Here is a 23,669-nt window from a genome sequence, read left to right as displayed (position 1 = left end):
AATCCACCATTGTTACTGAAGTCTAAGAATTTTGAAAATTCACTGCTATGTGCATAATTATGATGTATTGGAACTGCAATCAAATTGACTGCACATGTGTAACATTTAATATTTTGTAATTTTTTAACAATATATCCGCCTATATAATATATAATATTATCTTGCAAAATTTTCAAATTTTCTGGTATGTTTGTAGAAACTTCCATGTCATTATATTCATCACAGTCATTATCATGTTCTATATTATTGAAGAATGAATCCTGTCTCTTTTTTTTCCATCTAAAAGGAAGTATTGAGCCACTGACATCATTGTCTATTGCAAAACAATTTATATTATCATTTCATTTGATATTATTACGCAATAATATGTGTCGCATAGCGTATTTAAATTGTAAAACATTTGGATTGTTATTAAATTTATTACGACTTTTAATTTTTCCAAATAGAATCTCCAAATGATCCTCGGAAAATTTATATGTTAATAAATATTTATACGTATCATTTTAAAAATATCAAAAGCAATTTCCAAAATAGATTTAGCTGTGATTGCCAATCCATAAATAAAAGTCTTTCGACCGTTTTTTATGAGACAGTTTCCATCCTTCGTTTTTAATACAAATATTCCGTATGTTACTTTATCATCGAATGTAAAAATTCTAAATCTGCACGCACGATAGGTTTTTTAAAACCTTTTCCGAAGGGGTTTTTAGAATTCATAAAATCAAACAATCTATCAATAATGTGAATAAATTTTATGGTAGCTTCTCTATGGTAATCTTGGAATTCTGGAATATTCTCTGTTCTCAAAAAGTCAATTGCATTAGCAACCGATGCACTTAATGTGTGTGCTGCGTATTTGACTTTCATTTTGTTTTGCATATAATTTATACACTGCGAACTAAGTTAGTTTTTAAATTTAAAAGTTAGTTTATTTTGCATATTATATAAATTTATAAAATATTGCCATTTTATATTACCTTCATTGCTTATAAATTCTTTATAGTCTGCCAATGCATTGCGCGCTAATTTTAACATGTGACATGCATCTAAAATTATTCGGACTTTGTATTTATCTATTGGATAAAAGAAAATTGTCTGACTTGTCTGTGGGGTCAAGTCGAAGTCAGATCTAAAGTTCTATTTGAAACTCAATGACTCTAAACTATCATGGCGGAAAGCGGTTTATGATTGGTTTCGTCATTCATAACCTCCATCAAAGAGTTTTTAACATTATTATTTATCATATTTTCATTATTGCTACTTATTCTTCTTTTTATTTTATACAATATAAACTTAAATTTCTATGATGATAATGATCAAGAATAATGTTAAAGACTTTGATGGTGGTAATGAATCACGAAACCAATCATAAATCGCTTTCCGCCATGATAGTTTAGAGTCATTGAGTTTCAAATCGAACTTGAGATCTGACTCGATTCGACCTAGAGTCGGGTAGAGTCAACAAATCGAATACGCTATGAGTCTCGCATTGTAGACCTCGCATGAGATTCATGAAACTGCGACACATTCGTTAAAAAGATGAACTAAAGATATCACCGGTGACAATAATATTATGTATATATATATTCTCACGTATATATAGTATTTTTACATTTTTTACTGAATCAACGTGAATCATGGATCGTAACTCGTAAATACCACGCAGTTATTCGATACTTGTGTCATACTATGTTCATATAGCCTTACATACGTATGATTGATACATTAATAGGACAATCCTGATAACGGTTCTGTGAAAGAAAACTTCATTATATTTTCTTGTATATATATTTTTTTTTACTTGAACAACGCGAAGATCATCGAGGCCGTGATGATTTCAAAATTTACTGCATTATTGTGAGAAGAAAACTTTGTATATACTTTGCAAAAAGATGAGTTGGCTACGTAATAGTACACTGCGAACGAGCTTCAGCAAGCCACGATCCAGAAACTCTCCGCCGAAGGATGCCGATCCGTCCGCATGTTATGACAGCTTCTGCAAACATTGGCAACAGACTTATGAAATTATTCTGCATTCTTTAGTAAGGAGAACTAGATAATTCTTCCAGAGCATTATATATATTTTCATATTTACACGCGTGTATTTTGGCTGTCAAAATTGAATATATCTTTTAAAACATTACTTCTTTTTTTATATTTTTTTTTCTTTATAATCTTTACTTATGATGTTTGTTTATAAATGCATAATTTGATAGTTATAAATCTATGATAATAAAAGAAAAATACAATATAAATATAATTCTGTACAGGATATTAAAAAAAGGGGTCACATTTTGAGAACAGGTATCAATCAAAACAAGAGAGAAAAGTTTAATTAACATCGGTCCAACAATTAATGTCTTCGAAGATACAGGCTATCTTTTTATTTGAGTTCTTTGTTCTTTTTTTATTGGTTGTGTCATCTCTACAATGCAGTAAAGAAAAGAGTATTTATTAGTTTTGCTATCGTAACATTGAATTTATAGATGGGTAGCAAATCCGAGAATAGTTAGATGTGTTTGAAAGAATGTATGATTTTCTGAGACATAGGACTGAAAAATGCGTGACATTGAAGAATCACATGAAGAACCACATAGAGCATCTCTTATAATGCTGACTGCAAAAGTAGTAAGTAGTCTTTTGTTTATTGCATTATAGAGGTGACACAACCAATAAGAAAAAAACAAAAAAAATAAAAAGGTAGCCTGTATCTTTGAAGATATTAATTGTAGGATCCATGTTAATTCTACATTTCTTTCTTGTTTTGATCGATACTACCTCTTTTCACAATATGAGAGCCTTTTTTTTAACATTGTATTCGTCTTATTACAGCATGTATGCTACAATTTATTCAAAACAAACAAATAGTGTTTAAGATAGCGTCTTATGCAATCAGAGTGATCAGTTGTGTAAAGTACACAATTTTTTTACATGTATTTTATTAATATTAAAATATCCTATTTTATTCATAATATACAGGGTGTCCTAGACCACCCGTACACAATTTTTTTACATGTATTTTATTAATATTAAAATATCCTATTTTATTCATAATATACAGGGTATCCTAAACCCTTTTCTTTCAAAAACTAAGCATTTTAGAGAAAAACGTTTTGAACAAAAATTGTATGATTTTGAGGGAAACATAAGATGGTGTCATTGGTTTGACCTTGGATGGCATCGTTAAGGTCAAGTCAAGGACACCTTTAATTTCTTAAACGGAATCCTTTATTTTTTATTGCATATTCTTATGTCGAGAGCTTTCCAAAACAGTATAATAAAGTATTTTTTCATTAAGAATTTTTTGAGTTATTTTGTATCTTAATCTGACATATTTTAGTATAAAATATAAAATATCTCGAAAATTATTTAGTGTTTGATAATTGTATCGTAATATTTTTATGTACAGAATAATAAAATGAATCAAATGGTGTACAGAAAATAATTGTTTTTTAAAAAAAGTGCAATTATTTGCAATATATTTTTTTATAACAATTATTTATTTTTTCTTTACACCATTTGCAATAAAAAATAGAGGATTCCATTTAAGAAATTAAAGGTATCCTTGACTTGACTTTAACAATGCCATCCAAGGTCAAACCAATGACACCGTCTTATGTTCCCCTCAAAACCATACAATTTTTGTTCAAAACATTTTTCTCTAAAATGCTTAATTTTTGAAAGAAAAGAGGTGTACGGATGGTCTAGGACACCCTGTATATATATATATATATATATATATATATATATATATATAAAATTATGTATATTGTGTGTGTGTGTGTGTGTATATTTACTATTATTTATTTATTCATTATTTATCATTAATTATTTTGTATTTATTTATTTATTTACAAGTATATTTTAGCAAAATTTTTGCATTGTAATTTTAATATTTATACAAGCATTAATATAACTTATATCATATATTTAATTATATATTATAATTTGAATCAGATGCTTTAATATTATTGAAATATAAAAATAATCTATTTTCTTATATTAAATTTAATATTAAACTTTTAAAGTTCAGTAAAATAATTAATTATTGCCTATATTATTATATACAAAATACTTTATAACTGGTATAATTGACAGGAAGAATTTTTATGTATAAAAACTAATATGGATTAAAATTTTTTAAACAAGATTTTGTTTTTGACAAAAATAATTTTATTACATGATTGAAAGATTAGCAACATTTTTATATTTTCTTAAATTTGAACCATCTTATATCATCAGCTTCTTAAACTCATGATGGTAAATATAAAAAAAGTACACTATTTCATTTAAAAGTTTAAAATAATTTAAATTGCATAAAAAAAGTTTTTAAGTGTGAAATATAATTACTTTAATTTTTTTAATAGAAATTTATTATACTTTTTATGCATTTTAATTTCTGGTATTAAAATAAATTTGATGACGACACAAGATTGTTGAAAAATCATCCAAACTTAAGAAAGAGCATAGAAACATATAAAATTCTATATTTGTTCGTAAATAAAAATAGAAAGCAATAATTTTTTAAAAATATTTTTTCTGTCTTTCTTACATACACATATGCAGATAAGTATTTTTGTTATAAGAACATTAATTTTTCTTTTAGAGAATTATTTTTAAGGATTGAGAAATTAATATATTTTTTAAGAAGCTTGAATAATCTTTGATCAACTTGTGATCCATCATGGTACATATATGATATGATAACACAATAATGTGTGTGTCTGTAAGAGATAAGAGATAAAAGATATAATATGATATTTATTATATCAAAATATATGAACAAAATCAGAAAGTATTGTTTGAAAAATATAATTAAAAATATTCTAAATTAAACTGATTATATGTAAAATATAATAATCAACTTTTTTTTTTTAATTAAATTTATAATTTTGATAGATGCTGTGTAAATGGACTTTATAATCTTTATAACAAGAAGTTATAAAGTTTTTAATTTTTTAATTAAATTATAATCACAATTTATTATTATAATTAAATGTTTTAATATTATATATACAGAGTGGGCCATTTTAATGTCCCTACCTAAATATTTTTTTTCTCATATATATATATATATATATATATATATATATATATATATATATATTTTATGCACAAAATAATAAAACGAATCAATTGGTATAAGAAAAATATATTTTGTACTAGGAGAATCATATTGTACTAATGAATTAATTTCAGCCTCTTAAAGGGGTACCTAGTCAAGATGATGTGCTTGGAGTTGTTAATCACATTGACCAAATGGTGACACTATTGATGCTGGAACTGCGGGATTCGAATTTACATAATCAGTATCAACAGGGCAACACTGCAACGCATTCTCCATGCTTAGAATATTTATTAAGTGAAAATTTACTTGTTAAACTGTATGATTGGAGTATACATACAGGAAGGTATATTTCTACTTTTTAATATTTGTAATAAAAGTGTATATCTATTGTATATCTAGTATAAAACTACGATTGTTTTTTACAGATTTAATAATGCTGTAAGATTGGAACAAATAAAGCTTTATGAATTGCTCATTTCACATAGCAATACCCTTCTCGCACATGAACCAGTTACTAGACCGCTCTTACGTTTATTAGAAGAATGCGCAAATGATATTATGCCATTAGAAGTAGAAAAAAAATTAGTAGTATTATTGAATCAGCTGTGTGTCGTTTTAATGCAAAATATGGCTTTACTTGATTTGTTTTTTCAACCTAATGCAATTGGAAAGAACAAGTAATAGTTTGTTATTTATTATGATACATGTTTTACATAAATATATTTTTACTGAGATGGGTAAATAATTTTAGATTTATTATATTTAACTTATTAATACCTCATATTCATCGAGAGGGTGGTGTTGGTCAACAAGCACGTGATGCTATGTTATTATGCATGTCGCTCTCAAAAAAAAACGATGAAGTTGGATTATACATCGCTGATCATTCCAATATATGTCCTGTAAGTAATTTGACCACTTGCTTTAGAATATACAGAAGATAAATATGCAAAAAATGATAAAATAATCTTGTTTGCATTTATTTAGGTACTAGCTACAGGATTGAGTGGGCTTTATTCTTTACTTCCAAGAAAACTTGACATTGAGACAGATGATTGGTATCAATTGACACCAGATGATGTGAATGACTTACCTGCACTTATGCAGCTCATGAATTCTTTAGAATTTTGCAACGCAGTTGCGCAAGTGGCGCATCCAATGGTACAGAAACAGTTGCTTGAATTTTTATACCAAGGTTTTTTAGTTCCCGTCATGGGTCCGGCATTATTACAGGTAAATATTTATTTAATAAAATATAAAAGAGAGAGAACATTTTAATATTAATAACATGAATTGTTCTTCTTGTTTTTGAAAAAATTATAAATTTCTTTTTATATTCTTTTTATATTTCAATAATATAAGGAGGATGGTCAAAACGATCTACAAAGCTAAAAATAATTTATGGCAGTCGATAGGGCGTAACGAATAGACCAAATATTTATATGGGCGCAATCTTGAAAATTGCTACCATCACAAGATAAAGGCCATTTAAAATAAAATTATTTTTTGGCTATATAACTGCTTATGTGCATAATAACTTTTTGTTTTTCAATTTGTATATAAAAAAATACAACATAGTTGATCTTATGATCGTATTTATGAATCTTTGTATCAGTTAGTTTAAAATTTTTAACTCAAAGTTCTGACTTTGGGTATGGAAAGTGTATGTTAAAGTCATTGCGACGATTTTTGCGTGTATGGTGTGATACATATGCAGGGTGTCCCGAAAATTTTGACACACCCAAAATGTGAAGGTAGATTGGGCCAAACTGAGTCAAAAAGTCCTGTACCATTTTCTTCTATAACGCTTCGGAAAGAAATTATTATTGAGTAAAATCTGGCTAATGCCGATCTTTAGTCGGACATACGTCAATGAGCCGCGTGCCTGATAGTGGTGCGCCACTGTACAACTGAACGCTCACGCACACTATCAGACTCGTGGCTCACCAACGTACGTTTGATTAAAGATCAGCGATGATGGACCAGACTTTACTCAATAATAATTTCTTTCTGAAGCGTTATAGAGGAAAATGGTATAGAGGACTTTTCGACTCAGTTTGGTCCAATCTATCTTCACACTTCGGGTGTATCAAAAGTTTCGGGACACTCTGTATAAGCCATCACCTAATATACGGGGTGTTCGGAGTCAATCGCATCACCCGTCGTGTCCAGATTAAACTGATTCAGAAAGTTCTTTACCATTTTGCGATTTTCGTAATAATTATTGAGAAATAATATTCGAGCATTGGCCAATCTTTTTTAATTAATTATTGCATCTTTTTTGATAATTATTGCAAAAATCACAAAGTGGTAAAGGACTTTTCTTAGATTTACCAGCTGTACTTACGACCCATTCCGAACATCCTGTATATCCTATCTATTAGATTATAAGGAATCATTGAAGAATCTAGTGTTGACTCTCCTCTAGAAAAGTGTTGCCTTTTAAGCCAAGATGCATGCCATGATATAAGGGGCTAGTGCCTCAGATTCTCTGCTCAAAAAGATGTTACAATAGAATTAGATGAAATTCATTATTTTTTCTGCTGAACTTTGAATAATTATTTTTTTGCTGAATCTTGAATAATTATTTTATGAAGAACGATATGAAGAAGCAGAATTATAGCTCAAAAATTGTCTTTAAAAAATGATGTATAATTCGTGATGGCAGCGTTTTTCAATGTTGCTTCCATCCTCGATTCATCTTATCGATTGCTATATTTAATTTTTATATAGCGCTGTAGGCTGTTTCTTATATGATTTAAGCATCTTTTTTTTATATGACTTATTTTTATTTGTAATATATATATATATATATATATATATATATATATATATATATATTTTCTTTTTAATTATATTTTGATATTAATGTATGTGGTGAAAGAAGGATTTACTTTAGTACCACATACAAATATGGTATGTTAATACATAGAAATTCTAGCACTTTAATGTTATTGTGCGATAAAAAACATTGCAAATTTCTAAAATATTTTATTTGATGTAATAAATATTTTTTGTAATACATATTTTACTATTTTGTGAAAAATTTTAAATATATTGAATATATTTTTATGAATCAGTAGAATTGCTTAACTTTAATTTTTGTACGTTATATTATTATATAATTTGTTATAAATTGTATAATTTATTATTATAATTATTAAATTTTCACAACAAAATTGCATTTCTTGCTTTTAATTGCTTAATTGATTTTAATTGATTTTAATGTGCATAATGCATCATATGTTATCAAATACATGTAAATTTATCAATGTGGTGATGGTTAAAAGTTAAGTGCACTGGTGCTGGTGCTAATAAATCACTGTGTTATATGTAATTTACTGGTATTAGTCTTTTTCTATCTGGTGATATTTTTATGATGCTCATAGGATTCTCTTGGCTTGACTCTAGAACAGCTAGATGTACAACAATATTGGGTTAGTATAAATTATTATTACAGTTTTCACAGTATAGTATTTCAGTTGATATTTTATACATAAAATGAAGTTAAACAATTTTATAAAACATTTCTTTTATAAAATTTTATTCAACAATTTTATAAAACAATTTTATTAAACAATTTTATAAAACAGTTATTTTTTATAAATATAATTTTTAACATATTGATATGCTTGATATACAATATGTATTTCTACTTTTTTATTTTTTTTATTTATATAGATATATTGTCATATTAAAAATACTAAATTATTTACAATATTAAATTAATAGTATTTAATAATTTTTTTAATTGAAATATAATTCCGTTTCTAATGTGTTATAGTATTTTAAAACTGTCTTCACATATGAATATATTCAATATCCACTGAAATATTTATGATTATATCAACTTATTTAATTTATTTAGAAGCATAATTAATAAGAATAAATTATGCTTTTACAATTAAATGAATTTATAATAATAAATCACTTGTGATCTATAATAACATCGTTCAACAAAAAATGTCTTTTTTTCAAACATCGTAATGGGACTAGTCGTTTCTTATAGGTTTTTAGATGCTAAACTCAAATCCGATTTTAAAATTGCTCTATCACGTCAGAATTTTGAGAAATTTGCAATTAAAGTTGCAAAAAAGGATTATTTTCACGAACTTTGTCATATTATAACTACAATATGTGACATATTGGAGAAGTTTTATTGTAATTAAAATAAAGTATGTTGTTAAGATTTTCAACCCTCAAGAGGAATTTTTGGTATCAGTTCTGGTTAATAAAATATCCATTATTAAATATGGGATGTATTGTTGAAATTAGATGTGACTTAGGACATGACGATTTATCAAATAGCTTTCCATTTTGTTTATTTAAATTTATCAGTTTTTTTAGGTCGCTGAATACGAATCCAATGTCAAAATTGTCCAAAATGGTGGATTACATATAGCGGATGTCAAAACGTTTAAAATATTGAACCTGGATAGAAATTTTGTCAAAGTGATAAACTCAATATGGCGGACTTAATATTATAAAAATTTAAGTTTTGACATCTGCCATATTGAATTCATTATTTTGAATTTGACAGTTTTGGCATTGAATTCGTATTCAGCAATCTAAAAAAACTCTTAAGTTTAAATAAACATAATTGAAAGCTAAGTAAATTATCAATGATCAAATTACAGTTAACTTCAGTAATACACTCTATATTTAACCATGGATATCTTATTAACCATAACTGACACCAAAAATTCCTTTTGAGAGTTTGAAAGTCCTAACAACATACTTTATTTTGACAATAAAACTTTTCTAGTACGTCACATATTGTAGCTACAATATGACAAAGTTTGTAAAAATAGCCCTTTTTGCAATTTTAATTGCAAATTTGTCGTAATTCTGATGTGATGGAGCAATTTCAAAATCGGATTCGCGTTCAACGTCCAAAAACCTATAAGAAACGACTAATTTCGTTTCAGTTTTTTTTGTTTTATTTTTTAACTGTATAATAAATTGTTTATGATTTATAATGATAAATTACAAGCATGTTTATCATATCAAATTATATGATATATTTAATATTCGAAATTATAAAGAACACTTACAATTAAAGATATTAGATCATGTGATTTATAAAATTTATAGGAGATATTTAAATACAATACATATATTGCTATTATTGCTTTGCTTTGCAGCTATAGTTTCTATTTTTGTGAAGTTAGTATCCCATTTTTAGAAATTCAATATAATTAATAGAGTTCTGGCTTTTGAAAAAGTTTCTAATACTTCAAAACGAGTTATATTGACTTTAAAATATTATCGCATTTTATATTTCTGTCAAAATATTTAATAATTATTTTTATAGCTTAAATCAACAAAAAAAATCAAACAAATTTTTGTGAGTTTTTAATCTTCGGATAGAAATTTTTTAAATTTCCATGCCGAGTGAAATATTTTTCCGATAATCGAGCGATTTCTTCAAACTTCTGGATAGTTCCCCAAGAATTTTAATGGTTCTTTTTTTTAAGTTTGAGTAGATAAAATCGAAATTGAAAAAGTTTTCACGATTTTTTGTTCTTCAAATTAAAATTTTCTAAATAAATTTTTTTGAAAATAATATTTTTTTAGTGTTTTATATATGTGTATCTTATACATATATATAAATTTTATCGAAAAATATTAGGACTCCATTTCTATTGAAATAAAAAAAGTTTGCCAATTTTCGTATTCTTATATTTTATATCTAATTGATAGCACTTTTTTTTAAATAGGAATTCTACAACTTTTTGGAGAGTGATTGAAACTCTATTATATGAAAATTTTGAAAATGCACTGCTAACTTTACAAAGATATTTTTTGCTTTTCTTGTAATTTTATGTTATTTATATGGTACTTTATTCTCACATGTAACCAATAAATAATTTTTATCCATCTCTACTTATACGCCTTTATTTTTATCATAGATCAATATTTGTATTAACATCTTGATAAATGTTAGTTATCTAGTTTTCAAGCTTTATTTTTATGTAATGAATGAAAGTTGACAGATGATTAATCATTAAATATTTAATAAAAATATTATGTTACAGTTTATATAAATATCTATTATATATAATATCTGTATGCTTTCTTCTTATATTAATACAAGCATACACACACGCGTGCGCGCGCACACACACACATGTACATGCATATATACATATATATTATCTTTATACATATATTATATATTAATTTATGTCCTTATATATTAATTTATGTCCTTCTTTTACCACATAGAGAGAAAGCTTATAATTATGATACTATAAAATAAATTTAAATACTAAGGGAAAATAACTATGTAAGAAGTAACATTTCTTTTAATTATTTGATTTTTTTGTCTCGCTTAATATATTAAAGATAAGTTCTTAATGTGAGATTAATATAAAATTATATTTTTTTCACATTAATAACAGAAATTAAAACTACTTGCAAAAAAAATTTAACAAAAAAAGATATGTAAATTTTAGTGACAATAACAAAACATATAATTTTTTTGCTTATTGGCAATTTTATATTACATGGTATCCGGTAATAAACTCTCGGATCACTTCTCATGTGCAGGTAGAGCTGGTTAAACCGAAAAGTTAGAAAAGTTCTGTATCATTTTGTGATCTTCACAATAATTAATGAAATATTAATTAACAAAGATCGGTCAATCCACGCGTATAGAAGCACGTGGCAAAACAATGGGAAGGACGTTTTACAAAAGACATGGTTATATACGAGCGGCAAGATTCCAGCGTTACAACCATTCGTGCGTAGTAATTATCCTTTGAAGCTTCTCCCATTGCTTCGCCGTATGGCTAGTATTACGTGACGATAGAAAATTTTTGTCGTTATGCGCTTCAGATCACGCTGATTGATCGATCTTTTTTAATTAATCTTATTAATTATTGTGAAGATCGCAAAATGATACAGGAATTTTCTCGGTTTAATCCGCTCTACCTGCACAGGAGATGATCCGTCTATTACCGGGCATATATATATATATATATTATATACACAGAGTGTCCCATTTTAACTTTCACACTCGAATATTTTGTAACTACGGCGGTTTCGGCGGAAAATGTTTCAGACAAAAGTTGTATGGTTTCGAGGGGGACATAAGATGGTGTCATTAATTTGACCTTGAATAGTTGCTTGAAGGTCACGTAAAGGTCACCTTTAATTTTTTGAATGGGACTGCCTACTTTTTATTGCATATTATTATCTCGAGAGCTTTTCAAAACACTATAATAAAGTATTTTTTTATTAAGTATTTTTTTATTAAGTATTTTTTGGATTATTTTATATCTTAATCTGACATTTTATTTAGTATAAAATATAAAATATCTCGAAAATTATTTAGTTTTCCATAATTGTATCGCAATACTTTTATATACAGAATAATAAAATGAATCAAATGGTGTAAAGAAAATAATTGTTATAAAAATATATATTGCAAATAATTGCATGTTTTTTTAAAAACAATTATTTTCTGTACATTATTTGATTCATTTCATTATTCTGCACATAAAAATATTATACAATTATCGAAAATTAAATAATTTAGAGATATTTTATATTTTATCCTAAAATATGTCAAATTAAGATATAAAATAACATAAAAAATGCTCAATGAAAAAATATTTTATTATAGTATTTTGAAAAGCTCTCGAAATAAGCTACAAGAATGTGCAATAAAAAGTAAGCGGTTCTATTTAAAAAATTGAAGGTGATCTTAGGTGATAACTCAAAAAATACTCAATGAAAAAATATTTTATTATAATGTTTTGAAAAGCTCTCGAGATTCCTTCCGTTACAAAAATTGAAGGTGATTTTTACGTGACCTTCAAGCAACTATTCAAGGTCAAATTAATGACACCATCTTGTCCCCTCGAAACTATACAACTTTTGAAACATTTTCCCCGAAACTGCTGTGATTACAAGATATTCGAGTGTGAAAGTTCAAATGGGACCCTATATATATATATATATATATATATATATATATATATATATATATATATATATATATATACACTAAACATTATAGATGGTTAAAAACAAATTTGTCAATAAAGCGTGATGTTATATTTTTCTAATTTAAATTTTAATTATTTGGGAAAATATTTACAGACGACTGTGGAAGAATTAGTTGCAGCGACAGCTTATTTTGATTTATTTCTTCGATCTGTGACCGATCCTGGCTTGTTACGGTCGCTTATTAGATTTCTATTAGAAGATAATTATGATGATTGTAGAATATTGGATAGTTTAATACAAAGAATTTCTTCTCGATCGAGGGTAAATTGAAAAAATTATTCTTTTTCTTACAATCTTTTTAAAAAAAAAGTTTTTTAAACATAACTTATCTCTAAAATATTTGCTTTTTCCTAATTTAGTTATGCATAGTCACTCTGGCATTGTTTGAAACTCTGGTTAATTTAAACTGCGAAGATATCATGTTAGAACTATGTTTGAGTGCATTAAGTCCATGTTCGCATATAATGCTTTCTCAACGTAGCCGACTGAGAGATATAGATCCTTTTGGACGTGCGGCGGAAAAATTTTTATCTCTAACTCCATATTGCTGTTCTACTATGTTTACATCATTGGATTCTCAAACAAATTCTTTACCTAGCACTACATCATGTACATATGACAAATATGGATATATCGCGACCGATTCAATGAAATCATTACCAGCATCAATCAATTATGGTACGAAATTATCAGACAGCTTATATGGAAATTATCACGCATATCTCTGTGATGCCAGACAAAAAATAAAAACTTGCCGTATTGCGTGTTCCAATTGGTCTTGTCGGTACGATGGTGATTTATCAGAAAATAGTAATACCAGCAGCGTAACTACATTGATAAATGAAAAAATTACATCTGATCAATTGCAGAAGAAAACAGAAGAATCTAAAACATCATCGCTGGAAAAAACAATTAAGAATGCAACAATTAAAAGTTTGTGCGAAAATAACGAGAGTGGGCTAATAGATAATGTACTATATAATTTTCAGTGTCTATTAGAAAACAAAGATATAAACAGCAATGAACATAATATTAAAAATGAATTGACTATGGATGTTGTATTATCTCTTGACGAACAGACACAATTGGATGCTGATATTGCAGAATTATTAAATGAAGATATAGGAATGACAAATTATACGGAAGAAACTTATTTAGATAAAAAGGAATCTGATAGCTGTATAGATGATTCAGCTACAACCATGAATTCGCTCATGTCGCTAGGAGAGAGTAGCGGTTATGAAAGCTTTGCATTTAAAGGATCGCCGGAGTCAACACCGGACAATGAGACAAACGAAAATCATATGAATGAACACGAAGAAATGCATATCATAATTAAGAAGGAGATTAATGATATTACTGGACATAATATTATAAAATCGAATTCTTTGACAACTGAAAATACGTCATTGAGTAAATCTAGTACTTCGTATCGACAAGATATATTTAATGGACAGCCAAACGTCGGCATATTTTTAGACGTAGTTTTACGAAAGCTTGAATGTATGACTAGCAATAATTTGTATGTCAATTTACATCTGACAGGTCTTATTAGTAGACTGGCGATATATCCGCAACCTTTATTGCAATCCTTTCTGCTGAATCATTCTCTTGTGTTTCAACCTAGCATCAGATCTTTGTTTCAGGTATATACATATATTTATTGATTACAGTTCCAATATGTTGCTGCAAGTTGTATTTTTCTCAAAAGAACATTATTGTTATCTATATTAATTATAATAATTATCTATAATTATTATTAATTACATTGTAATATAAATTAAGATAACATTTGCATAATTTATTATATTACAGGTGCTTGCATCATTAAAGCACAAAATAGATCAATTTCTCTCAAAACACAACAACGTAGATTTATTGGTTGAACAAGCAAGATTATTTCTGATTAGTCGAGAGGACAAGATAGTAAATGCGAGAAAAAATGTATTAGAAGCTGCTGCTCAATCCTTATCTGTTAAAAAGCATTCTCTGACTGGTGAATCATTCTCAAGAGGTATTATCTATCTATTCATGATTAGTGAATAGTAGAGAATAATATTTTTGAACTAAGTATATACATATATTTTTCTTTCTTTATTATGATTTTAAAACATTTAACTTTTAAAGCTGGTTCTGGTCTCTTATTATTATGTAATTATATGAGTTTTTGGAATACATCGAAATAAATAAACTTTCTTATATTTTTTTGAAATTTTCCTTATAATTCGTGAATTAATAAAAATAACTGTAAATCTCAATTAAAATTATATAAAATCTAATTTTGCTGAAAATGTAGGACAAATGCAGATGAGTTGTACAATTATTTATTAATGCAGGATATGATCGAATAATCGCGAGTGATCGTATGCAAAAAATTATTTATCTCGATGTATTTTGCAAGAAAAAAAATTATATGATTCCTTGCTTCTAATGTCATAATTCAATGTGACTGTAATGAGAATGCAGGAGTCTTCATTCTTCTCTCCTTCTTCGTCTGTTCCCCTCCGCTTTTATATTTCTTCCCTTATTTTGTCGCTTTCTGTTTAACTTTAACTATATTAATCGGATTTTTAAAAATTTTGTGCCGTGCATGCGGAAAAGTACTTAAAAAACGTACGTATATTAATATAATATATTTACATATTATCGATATAGATGTACTTATAGTTTTAAAATACTTTATCAGTTTTATTTACAGGAGAACCGAAAAGAAGAAGCTTAACATTATCATTTACACAAATGTTCAAACGATCAAGTAATAGCTTAGGTATAAGCAGCTTAACAAATTCTATCAGTCAGCCGTCCAGTATGTCGGAAGATCAGTTACAAATGGTTGGCTCTGGATATAGGTGAATTATTAAAGACTTTTGTGTAATTCCTTTTATTGTAACAATATGTATACAACTTTATATAACATTAGAAGAAAAAAAAATGAGTTTCTTGTGCATTACAATTATTTATAAAAACGCGCAAAAAGTTTTTTATTTTGTGAAATAACAGATAGTTGTAAATCTTAATCTAACTAACATAAGATTTATTTTTGCTGAAAATATAAGGCATGTGTATATTGAATTATACATTTGTTTATTAATGAGAAGCAATTAACAAGAAAATAATTAACTAAATATTAATCAACATCGTAATTTTTTTGTGTTAATGTTTAATTTATTTAAATTTAAATTAAGTGTTTAATTCAAAAATTGTAATCTAGATTTTACTTCAATTCTAACATTTCTAAACATTATTGTTAACTTTATTTTAAGAATTGTCACACCAAAGTGTGAAATAAGATATTTCTTAGAGTGATTTGGTATATAAAAATTTTTGTAAACTTTTTTTGAATATTGTATTTATTGTGCACATTGCAGACTGTGAAATGATATACTAAATATAAAAATCTAAAGATACTTCAAAGAAATTCTTTTTTAACATTTAGGAATCATCAAATAAAAAAATAAGATTGCTAATAATATAGTTGGTAAAAGTTCAAAATATGAAATAAATTTAAAAATAATTTTTTTGAGCGTAATGCACAAGTAAAGAATATATTAATTAATTTCAAAAATATGTTTTCTATTCACAACTAACAATTTTTCCACATTACAATGCACATAAAAAATTGATTTTTTCTTCATTTGAATATATATTGATCAAATTAAAAAATTTTTTTTTCTTTTTTAGATATGTGAAAACTTCATGGGAATCGCCAAATGAAGTGAGTCCAGTGCAAAATATTGTTCTATGTGCTGTTATATTAGATGAATGGCTTAAAGAGCTTGCAGCAATAACTCAGGAACATGCAATTATGTCTCTTACAGATGATATTGGATTTAAAGCTTAACATGTAAGTTTATGCAAATATAGAACTTGCACACAAGAAAATATTTGAAAGTTTCCCCTGATTTTTATGAGATTTATTGTTAGATTACATTCAGAATAACTTAAAGTAAGAAGTATTTTTTATAAGTACTTAATTACAATTAAGTATTTATAATATCTAAATGCTAAAATAATATAATTCTGCTAAACTCATGTGGCACATTTGATTCTGAGTGAATAACTGTCAAAATTATAAAATATATAAAATAATATACTTTAAATAAAAGTTTTGGTAAATATTTATCTTTACACAACCCAAATAATTTTCAGTTGACATTGACCTTGACGTTGACTTTTTCCGTCGCTCGATTAGTAACAAAAAGTTACGAAGAAATAAACATATTGGAAAAAATCAAAATTAATATGTTATAGAAAAATTTCACAATTTATTCATCAGTTAATACAGGATTAGCTAACGAATACAGAGAAAATGTTACTTTGAAAAATTGTGATATTTGCTTATTAAAATTGTACTGTTTTTTGAATAAAAATTCGGCCAAATAATAATAAGAGAACGCATATAGTGCGCTCTTGTGATATGTCAAAATGAAGTAAAGCAGCACGCATAATCTTTCAATATTCTGTGTATGTAATTTCTGCATTCTGTGTATATACCTGTTGTAGGATCTACTTTTATATATTTTGTTTATGAATATATTGTTTATTATAAATACATAATATTTTATTTTGAAACGTAGAAAACGAATTTGTTAAAGATTTTGTCTCATTTTTTATTTCCTCTTGATTAAACATAGTAATTTTAATGCGTGCAATATTGATGCAACCGAATACATTGTTTGATTGGCATATAAAAAGTGGTGATCACAAATTTTAATTTTAAATCAAATAGATTTGGGATAGGTTATATTTTCCGGAAATGGAATCCCCCGTGGGGGGGCGGAATCCATTACATCCATGGATCCACGCACTTTCCCATCCATACAATAATTGTGGATCTCACTTCAAATTTCGAAGTATGCATAGACACAGTGGATTCAGTCCTCCCTATGAAAGACTCCACTTCCAGAATAACTTAACCCAAACCTATTTCTGATTTAAAACTAAGATTTGTAACCACTTATATACCGTTCAAACAAATGTAAGCATCCAATATTGCATACATAAAATTATTATGTTTAATCAAGAATATATAAAAAATGGAACTAAAGCGATGGAAAAGCTCAATGATCTTGATCTGCTTAGAGATTAAGGTCAATGTTAAGATCAACCAGAAGTCATTTAGAGCTGTGTAAAGGTAAATATTTACCAGTTTTATATAGTATTTATGTATTTGTAATTATTTATTATGCAAAAATGTCATTTTTTAAAATAATCCTTTAATTATTTTTGCATAATAAAAAAATTGTGATGAGAATAGAAACTAAAGATCATTTTTTCTACTAAATTTGTCCCTACATAATAAAATTACTTTTCGAAATTGCATTATTAGTTAAAAATTGGTTAGAATCAATTAGCAAAGTGGCAAAATAAATGCAGTGATATACATAATAGCACAATTTTGATATTAAAAAACATGTATTTCTGATTTTGAAATATTCTGCATTCATGCTCATTAAAATTAAGTGGGAATTTCAAAGAATAGAAAAAAATAGTACAAGAATGGTATAAAATATAATTCTATTATATATATATAATAATTTTTAATAAAAGTTTTCTCTTTTTGACAGGGTCATATATTTTAAACATAATAATAAAAAATAATATATCTTTAATTATGATATGTAAATATTTATAACAACAGTACAATTCAAAGAATGCAGAATTAAAAAAATAGAAATATATTAAATATATATTATTATTGTAACATATATTTAGGAAAGTACATTTTAATGTTGATTTTTATTTGCAAAATTAAGAATTGATACCATCATGGAATTTCTTTATACAGTGAAACTTTTCGAAATAGCGCACTGTACGGAATTTCGGCACGCTATAACAAGATTACTACCAAATTCCCTCAAATTCAGAGCCATATGAAACTTGCACGAATAAGCCTGTTCAAATATACCATCGGGAGAGGACGTTGGGACATTGCGCTCACAAATATATATTGCTATGCGATTGGATCGTTACTCTCACTTACACTACTCGGGAGCAGTCTATCATGTACGGAAGAGATGTTGTGCGCCAATTCGAGATTTCATTGTATATTTATAACTTATGAATATTTAAAGAAAATTGAAAACTAAAACAAAATATTTAGCACAACACAAAACATTTCTACAATTCTTCTATTTTATAGATACTTATATAGGATTTCTCCAAATTATCAGACTTTCTCTTAATGGCAGATTTCTTACGGCCATTGCACGTTAAAAAATTTTAGTCATTGTAAGGCCGTAAGAAAATTGACCAATCACAATCAAACATTCTAATACATAATAAAAATGTTTGAACTGTGATTGATTGATTTATTTACGGCTTTACGATTACGACTAAAATTTTGTAACGTGCAATGGCCTTTAGAACAGTTCAAGACGAAAATCTTAATACAAAAATATTGAGACTATAATATTTTTAAACGGGAAGCGATTATATTTTACGAATGAGAGGGGTGAGATTTCGCGCGCTCAGGCACAGTTCCAAATTTTTACTTGAATCATTTTTGAGATGCCTTTAGTTGTCGCATCCATTCGTAAAAAGAATATACTAAAACCTGTATCAGACTACGCATTGAAGGTTGAGATTGAAGATTGAAGATTGAAATTTAACCAATCACTTCAAAGAAATTTTAGTTTCTTTTGTTGTGATTAGTCAAATTCCAAGCTTCAATTTTCAATGTGTAGTCTGATACGGGCATAATGCAATGCGTAGAGAAGCATCCATTCGTAAAAAGAATATATCAATGCAATGCGTAAGGAAGCAGGAAAACATAATGACAATGTTATTAAATTTATACGATAATCATAAAAAAGGCGCCCTATTTATAAAGCACTTTTGTCACTTGTTATTTCACCTGAGTACGCGTAATTCTAGTTGTTTCATTTGTAAAATATAATCGCTTTCCGTTTAAAAACCATTATAGTTTCGAGATTTTTGTATTAAAATGGATTTTTATTTTGAAATGTTTTAAGAAATCTGCCATAAAGAGAAAGTCCAGTTTTAAAACGCTCTGTATATAAAAACTAAAAAAAAAATGCGTTAATATAATATTGTTGTTCAGATTTACTTATTATTGTTTAGGATAGTTATCAACTTGTTAAAATAAAAATCTTTTAAATTTTATTTGTATATATTCTGTGATTTAAACAAATTAAATTTTTTTTCTATAATTTATTTCTTTGCAAATTACACTAAGTACGTAAATGTTATATCTATTATATATATTTATATTTATATAACTTATAAATTTGATTGGTAGTTTATTACATTTTTTTTAATATATCATTATAATTATTTTGAATGTTACAAAGAGAAAGATCAAAGCAATGCTAACTACAAACTAACGCAAGCCAAATGCAAGATAAAGCAAATAATAAATTAACAGAAAATCTTTTTTTCTTTCTTTTTTTCTTAAAATTTTTTACCTAAATAATATGTATTTTGTCTAAATAATATCGAAATGCATTTTGTTTATATTGAAATAAATCTTTTATGTTCAGTTTATATTGGCTTATTGATGGCATTATTTTAATCTTGCAATTGGTGAGTTCATATTGTTAAATTAATTTGCACACACATTTTTATTTTAAGAATATTACAACTAGCAAATTAATTTGATTAATACGTTGCAAAAAAAATTATAATATTATTAATTAATTATTACAAGAAAATTATTGAAATATGCATGTAAAATTTTCAAGTATATTTGTGCTACTGTTATCTATGAATATATATGTATATTTATATATCTTATAAATTTAGTTGTACTTAATACTGTTACCGCGATTCAGATATTTATCTATGCACATCTGGAAAACTTAATTTCATTTTGAGAATGAAAGTAAAAAATACACTGTATTATATACCTAAATATTTTTTCAAATACTTACTTGACTATACTTAAATTATACTACGGAAACTGTAATGTATAATATGAAAATGTTAAACATTATTTATATTTTTATAGTAATGATATAGAGAACTTGTCACTTGAAATTTTTTTGCTTATAATAATGAATATGTACAAAATATATAAATATATTGTTTATAATAATAATAATACAAAGTGTAAATATGTTATTTATTTTATATAATATTATATATAATATTTTATATAATATTATTTTATATATTATACACTTTACATGTTAAAAAAAAATTTAATATAAGAATCTTGACCTATAAGAAGCTATACCTAAATATATTTATTCTTGATAAAAACACTCGGCTTTAGCACATTCTTTGTATTAATTCTTAAAACTAAAAAAAGATAATATAATAAATAAATTAAAATAAATAAAACCAAACTTAAAATTAATTTACATTGGTAGAAATGAACATAAAGCAATCGGAGTTTGATTACCTGCAAATTAACAATAGCATATTGCATATCGTATGAAAGAATATTAATGTCATAACCCCTTAATGGACAATTAAATTGCCAGTCAACTGCTCCAATGTTTGTCATAAAATATTTTCGCAGAATGTCTCACTGAGCATTTGTAGTGTAAGTAGTTAGGTTTGAGCTAACTTGATTAATACGTACAATATGTGATCCTAATAATTTTTCATTGTGCCATTGCCCTGGAGTAACAATGCTATTACTTTCCTGGTCTACAAAAATGTAATGGACAATATTTACATTCATTACAAGACATAATGTAGTTATGCAAAATAATAAGGGCAAGCAATTTTATGAGCAGTTTCTTCTTTGCATTGAATTGATCTCCTTAAAATTCTCCATCGAGAAACAAGAATTCCGAAGGCATTTTCAATTGTTCATCTTCCTCTGGACAAATGATAATTAAAAGTTTTATGAATCACTGATCAACGATTTTTTTGGATATGGTCTCATGAGATATGATTTAAGAGGGAATGCCTCGTCTCTCACCAAAGTACAAGGAAGCAGGGTCGTTGTACCAGGCAATAATTTTGGAGATGGAATATTTTCTGACCAAATTCCAAGCTTTGACCAAGATTACTGTTTGCTCATACCCCACCATCACTGTTAGAACCTGCAAAACCCAATTTCAAATAACTGTTGCCATCATTCGTATGATATTAGTCGACGATTAACATTTTTTTTAAATAATTATGTATGAAATCGATTGTATTTCGTTTGTAGATAATTGTAATGCATTTATTTTCGTTTGTTAGTTCATAATTAATTTTTAATTAATTATTTAATTATAGACCATGAAACTAGCCGACATGTACTATAAAATTACAAAAATAGATGTGAAATCGATTGTATTTTGTTTGTAGATGATTGTGGTGAATTTATTTTTGTTTGTTAGTTTATAATTAATTTTTAATTAATTATTTAAAGTGTCAGTCATCGGCTAACATCATATGATACATCATGCATATTATAAAATAAAAAGAACTCTTTTGTAATCAATTGTATTTTGTTTGTAGAGTTTTGTAGTAGATTTAAAAAGTTTTGTAGTCTCTTCAAATTGTTTATAATTAATAAATAGATTTGTTGAACTATATATATAGCTACCCGACAAATCAATCAAACTGCTGCCCTCTGTTTTTTGACATGCCAAGTTCTAACTTAAAACTTGAGATTAGTAAAGTTTATTTTTTCTTCACATTTTTTATTGACTGTTTACATTTTCAATATATATAACTAATAAAAATTTTCAGTATTTTACAAATATATTCGTAGTCGTCTTCGATGATTAACAAAGTATTTTGTATATATGGAAATAAATAATTATCAAGTTAAAACTTTACTTTTTACATTTATATTTAAATTTATCTCTTACATGTGTAAGAGAATGCGTACCTAAAGCTTGTATCAGATTACGAATTAGAATTGAGATTGGATTGAATTTCACCAATCAGAGCAAAGTTTACTAATCTCAAGTTTCAAGTTAGAACTTGGCATGTTCAACAACAGAGGGCAATAGCTTGATTGATTTGTCGGGTAATTATATATATATATATATATATATATATATATATATATATATATATATATATAGTTCAACAAATCTATTTATTAATTATAAACAATTTGAAAAGACTACAAAACTTTTTAAATCTACTACAAAACTCTACAAACAAAATACAATTGACTACAAAAGAGTTCTTTTTATTTTATAATATACATGATGTATCATATGTTAGCCGACGACACTTTAAATAATTAATTAAAAATTAATTATAAACTAACAAACGAAAATAAATGCACTACAATCATCTACAAACAAAATACAATCGATTTCACACATAATTATTTTAAAAAAGTGTTAGTCGTCGACTAACATCATACGAGTGATATTTTAGTGTATATACTTTAATTATCATATAAAGTTTTATTTTATTTATATTTTATAAAGTATTATTCAATATGAGATATTTTATTGTATAATTCTTTTTTCGTTTATTGTCGCTTTATATTTTTGTTGTGTATAATCATATTATATTTACTATTTTTATTAATCGTATAGATTCATTAATATATAAAATAGTATTATGAATTAAAAGCAATATTAAATTAGTTTTTCTCATGACATCTTTTGTAAGTCTCACAATTAGACATACATAGATTTCTATATTAACTAGTATCTAT

The 23,669-nt window shown here is 26.3% G+C and overlaps 1 protein-coding gene and 1 long non-coding RNA gene across 7 annotated transcripts; one reads left to right on the top strand and one right to left on the bottom strand.

Annotated features, from left to right (window-relative positions):
- The first annotated feature begins 1,472 nt into the window (after window positions 1–1,472).
- On the top strand, window positions 1,473–20,209 carry LOC126850759 (FHIP family protein GK23746-like). Of its 6 annotated transcripts, XR_007687579.1 has the most exons (14): window positions 1,473–2,042; window positions 5,200–5,411; window positions 5,494–5,745; window positions 5,820–5,970; window positions 6,056–6,301; window positions 8,458–8,505; window positions 13,178–13,345; window positions 13,444–14,730; window positions 14,900–15,098; window positions 15,771–15,933; window positions 16,766–16,928; window positions 17,234–17,548; window positions 17,662–18,218; window positions 18,873–20,209. XR_007687579.1 is itself a non-coding variant. In XM_050594061.1 (13 exons), exons 2-12 carry the CDS (start codon window positions 2,560–2,562, stop codon window positions 16,923–16,925), a joined length of 2,955 nt encoding a protein of 984 aa, XP_050450018.1. In that variant the 5' UTR covers window positions 1,907–2,042; window positions 2,271–2,559; the 3' UTR covers window positions 16,926–16,928; window positions 18,873–20,209. The 6 variants fall into 6 exon arrangements, 4 of the variants coding, with proteins under 4 accessions (XP_050450015.1, XP_050450017.1, XP_050450016.1 ...); XR_007687580.1 differs by lacking the exon at window positions 17,662–18,218; XM_050594061.1 differs by lacking the exons at window positions 17,234–17,548; window positions 17,662–18,218 and adding an exon at window positions 2,271–2,628 and having other exon boundaries at window positions 1,907–2,042.
- On the bottom strand, window positions 18,860–22,575 carry LOC126850781 (uncharacterized). The gene is made up of 2 exons (XR_007687591.1): window positions 21,450–22,575; window positions 18,860–21,346 (listed from the first exon to the last, which is right to left on the bottom strand). It is a non-coding gene; the product is annotated as an uncharacterized LOC126850781 (long non-coding RNA).
- Window positions 22,576–23,669: the final 1,094 nt, after the last annotated feature.

This window comes from Cataglyphis hispanica, chromosome 7, assembly GCF_021464435.1.
Source record: "Cataglyphis hispanica isolate Lineage 1 chromosome 7, ULB_Chis1_1.0, whole genome shotgun sequence".
In the NCBI taxonomy this organism is placed as follows: domain Eukaryota; kingdom Metazoa; phylum Arthropoda; class Insecta; order Hymenoptera; family Formicidae; genus Cataglyphis; species Cataglyphis hispanica.
Note: the sequence above shows the minus strand (reverse complement) of the source record. Positions and strands in the feature narration are given on the sequence as shown.

Coding starts and splice junctions, on each gene's coding strand:
- LOC126850759 (XM_050594058.1), top strand. CDS start 1,893: ATGAGTTGGCTACGTAATAGTACACTGCGAACGAGCTTCAGCAAGCCA. Junction 5,971..6,055: donor ATCATTCCAATATATGTCCT/GTAAGTAATTTG, acceptor GCATTTATTTAG/GTACTAGCTACAGGATTGAG. Junction 15,099..15,770: donor TGGTGAATCATTCTCAAGAG/GTATTATCTATC, acceptor ATACTTTATCAG/TTTTATTTACAGGAGAACCG.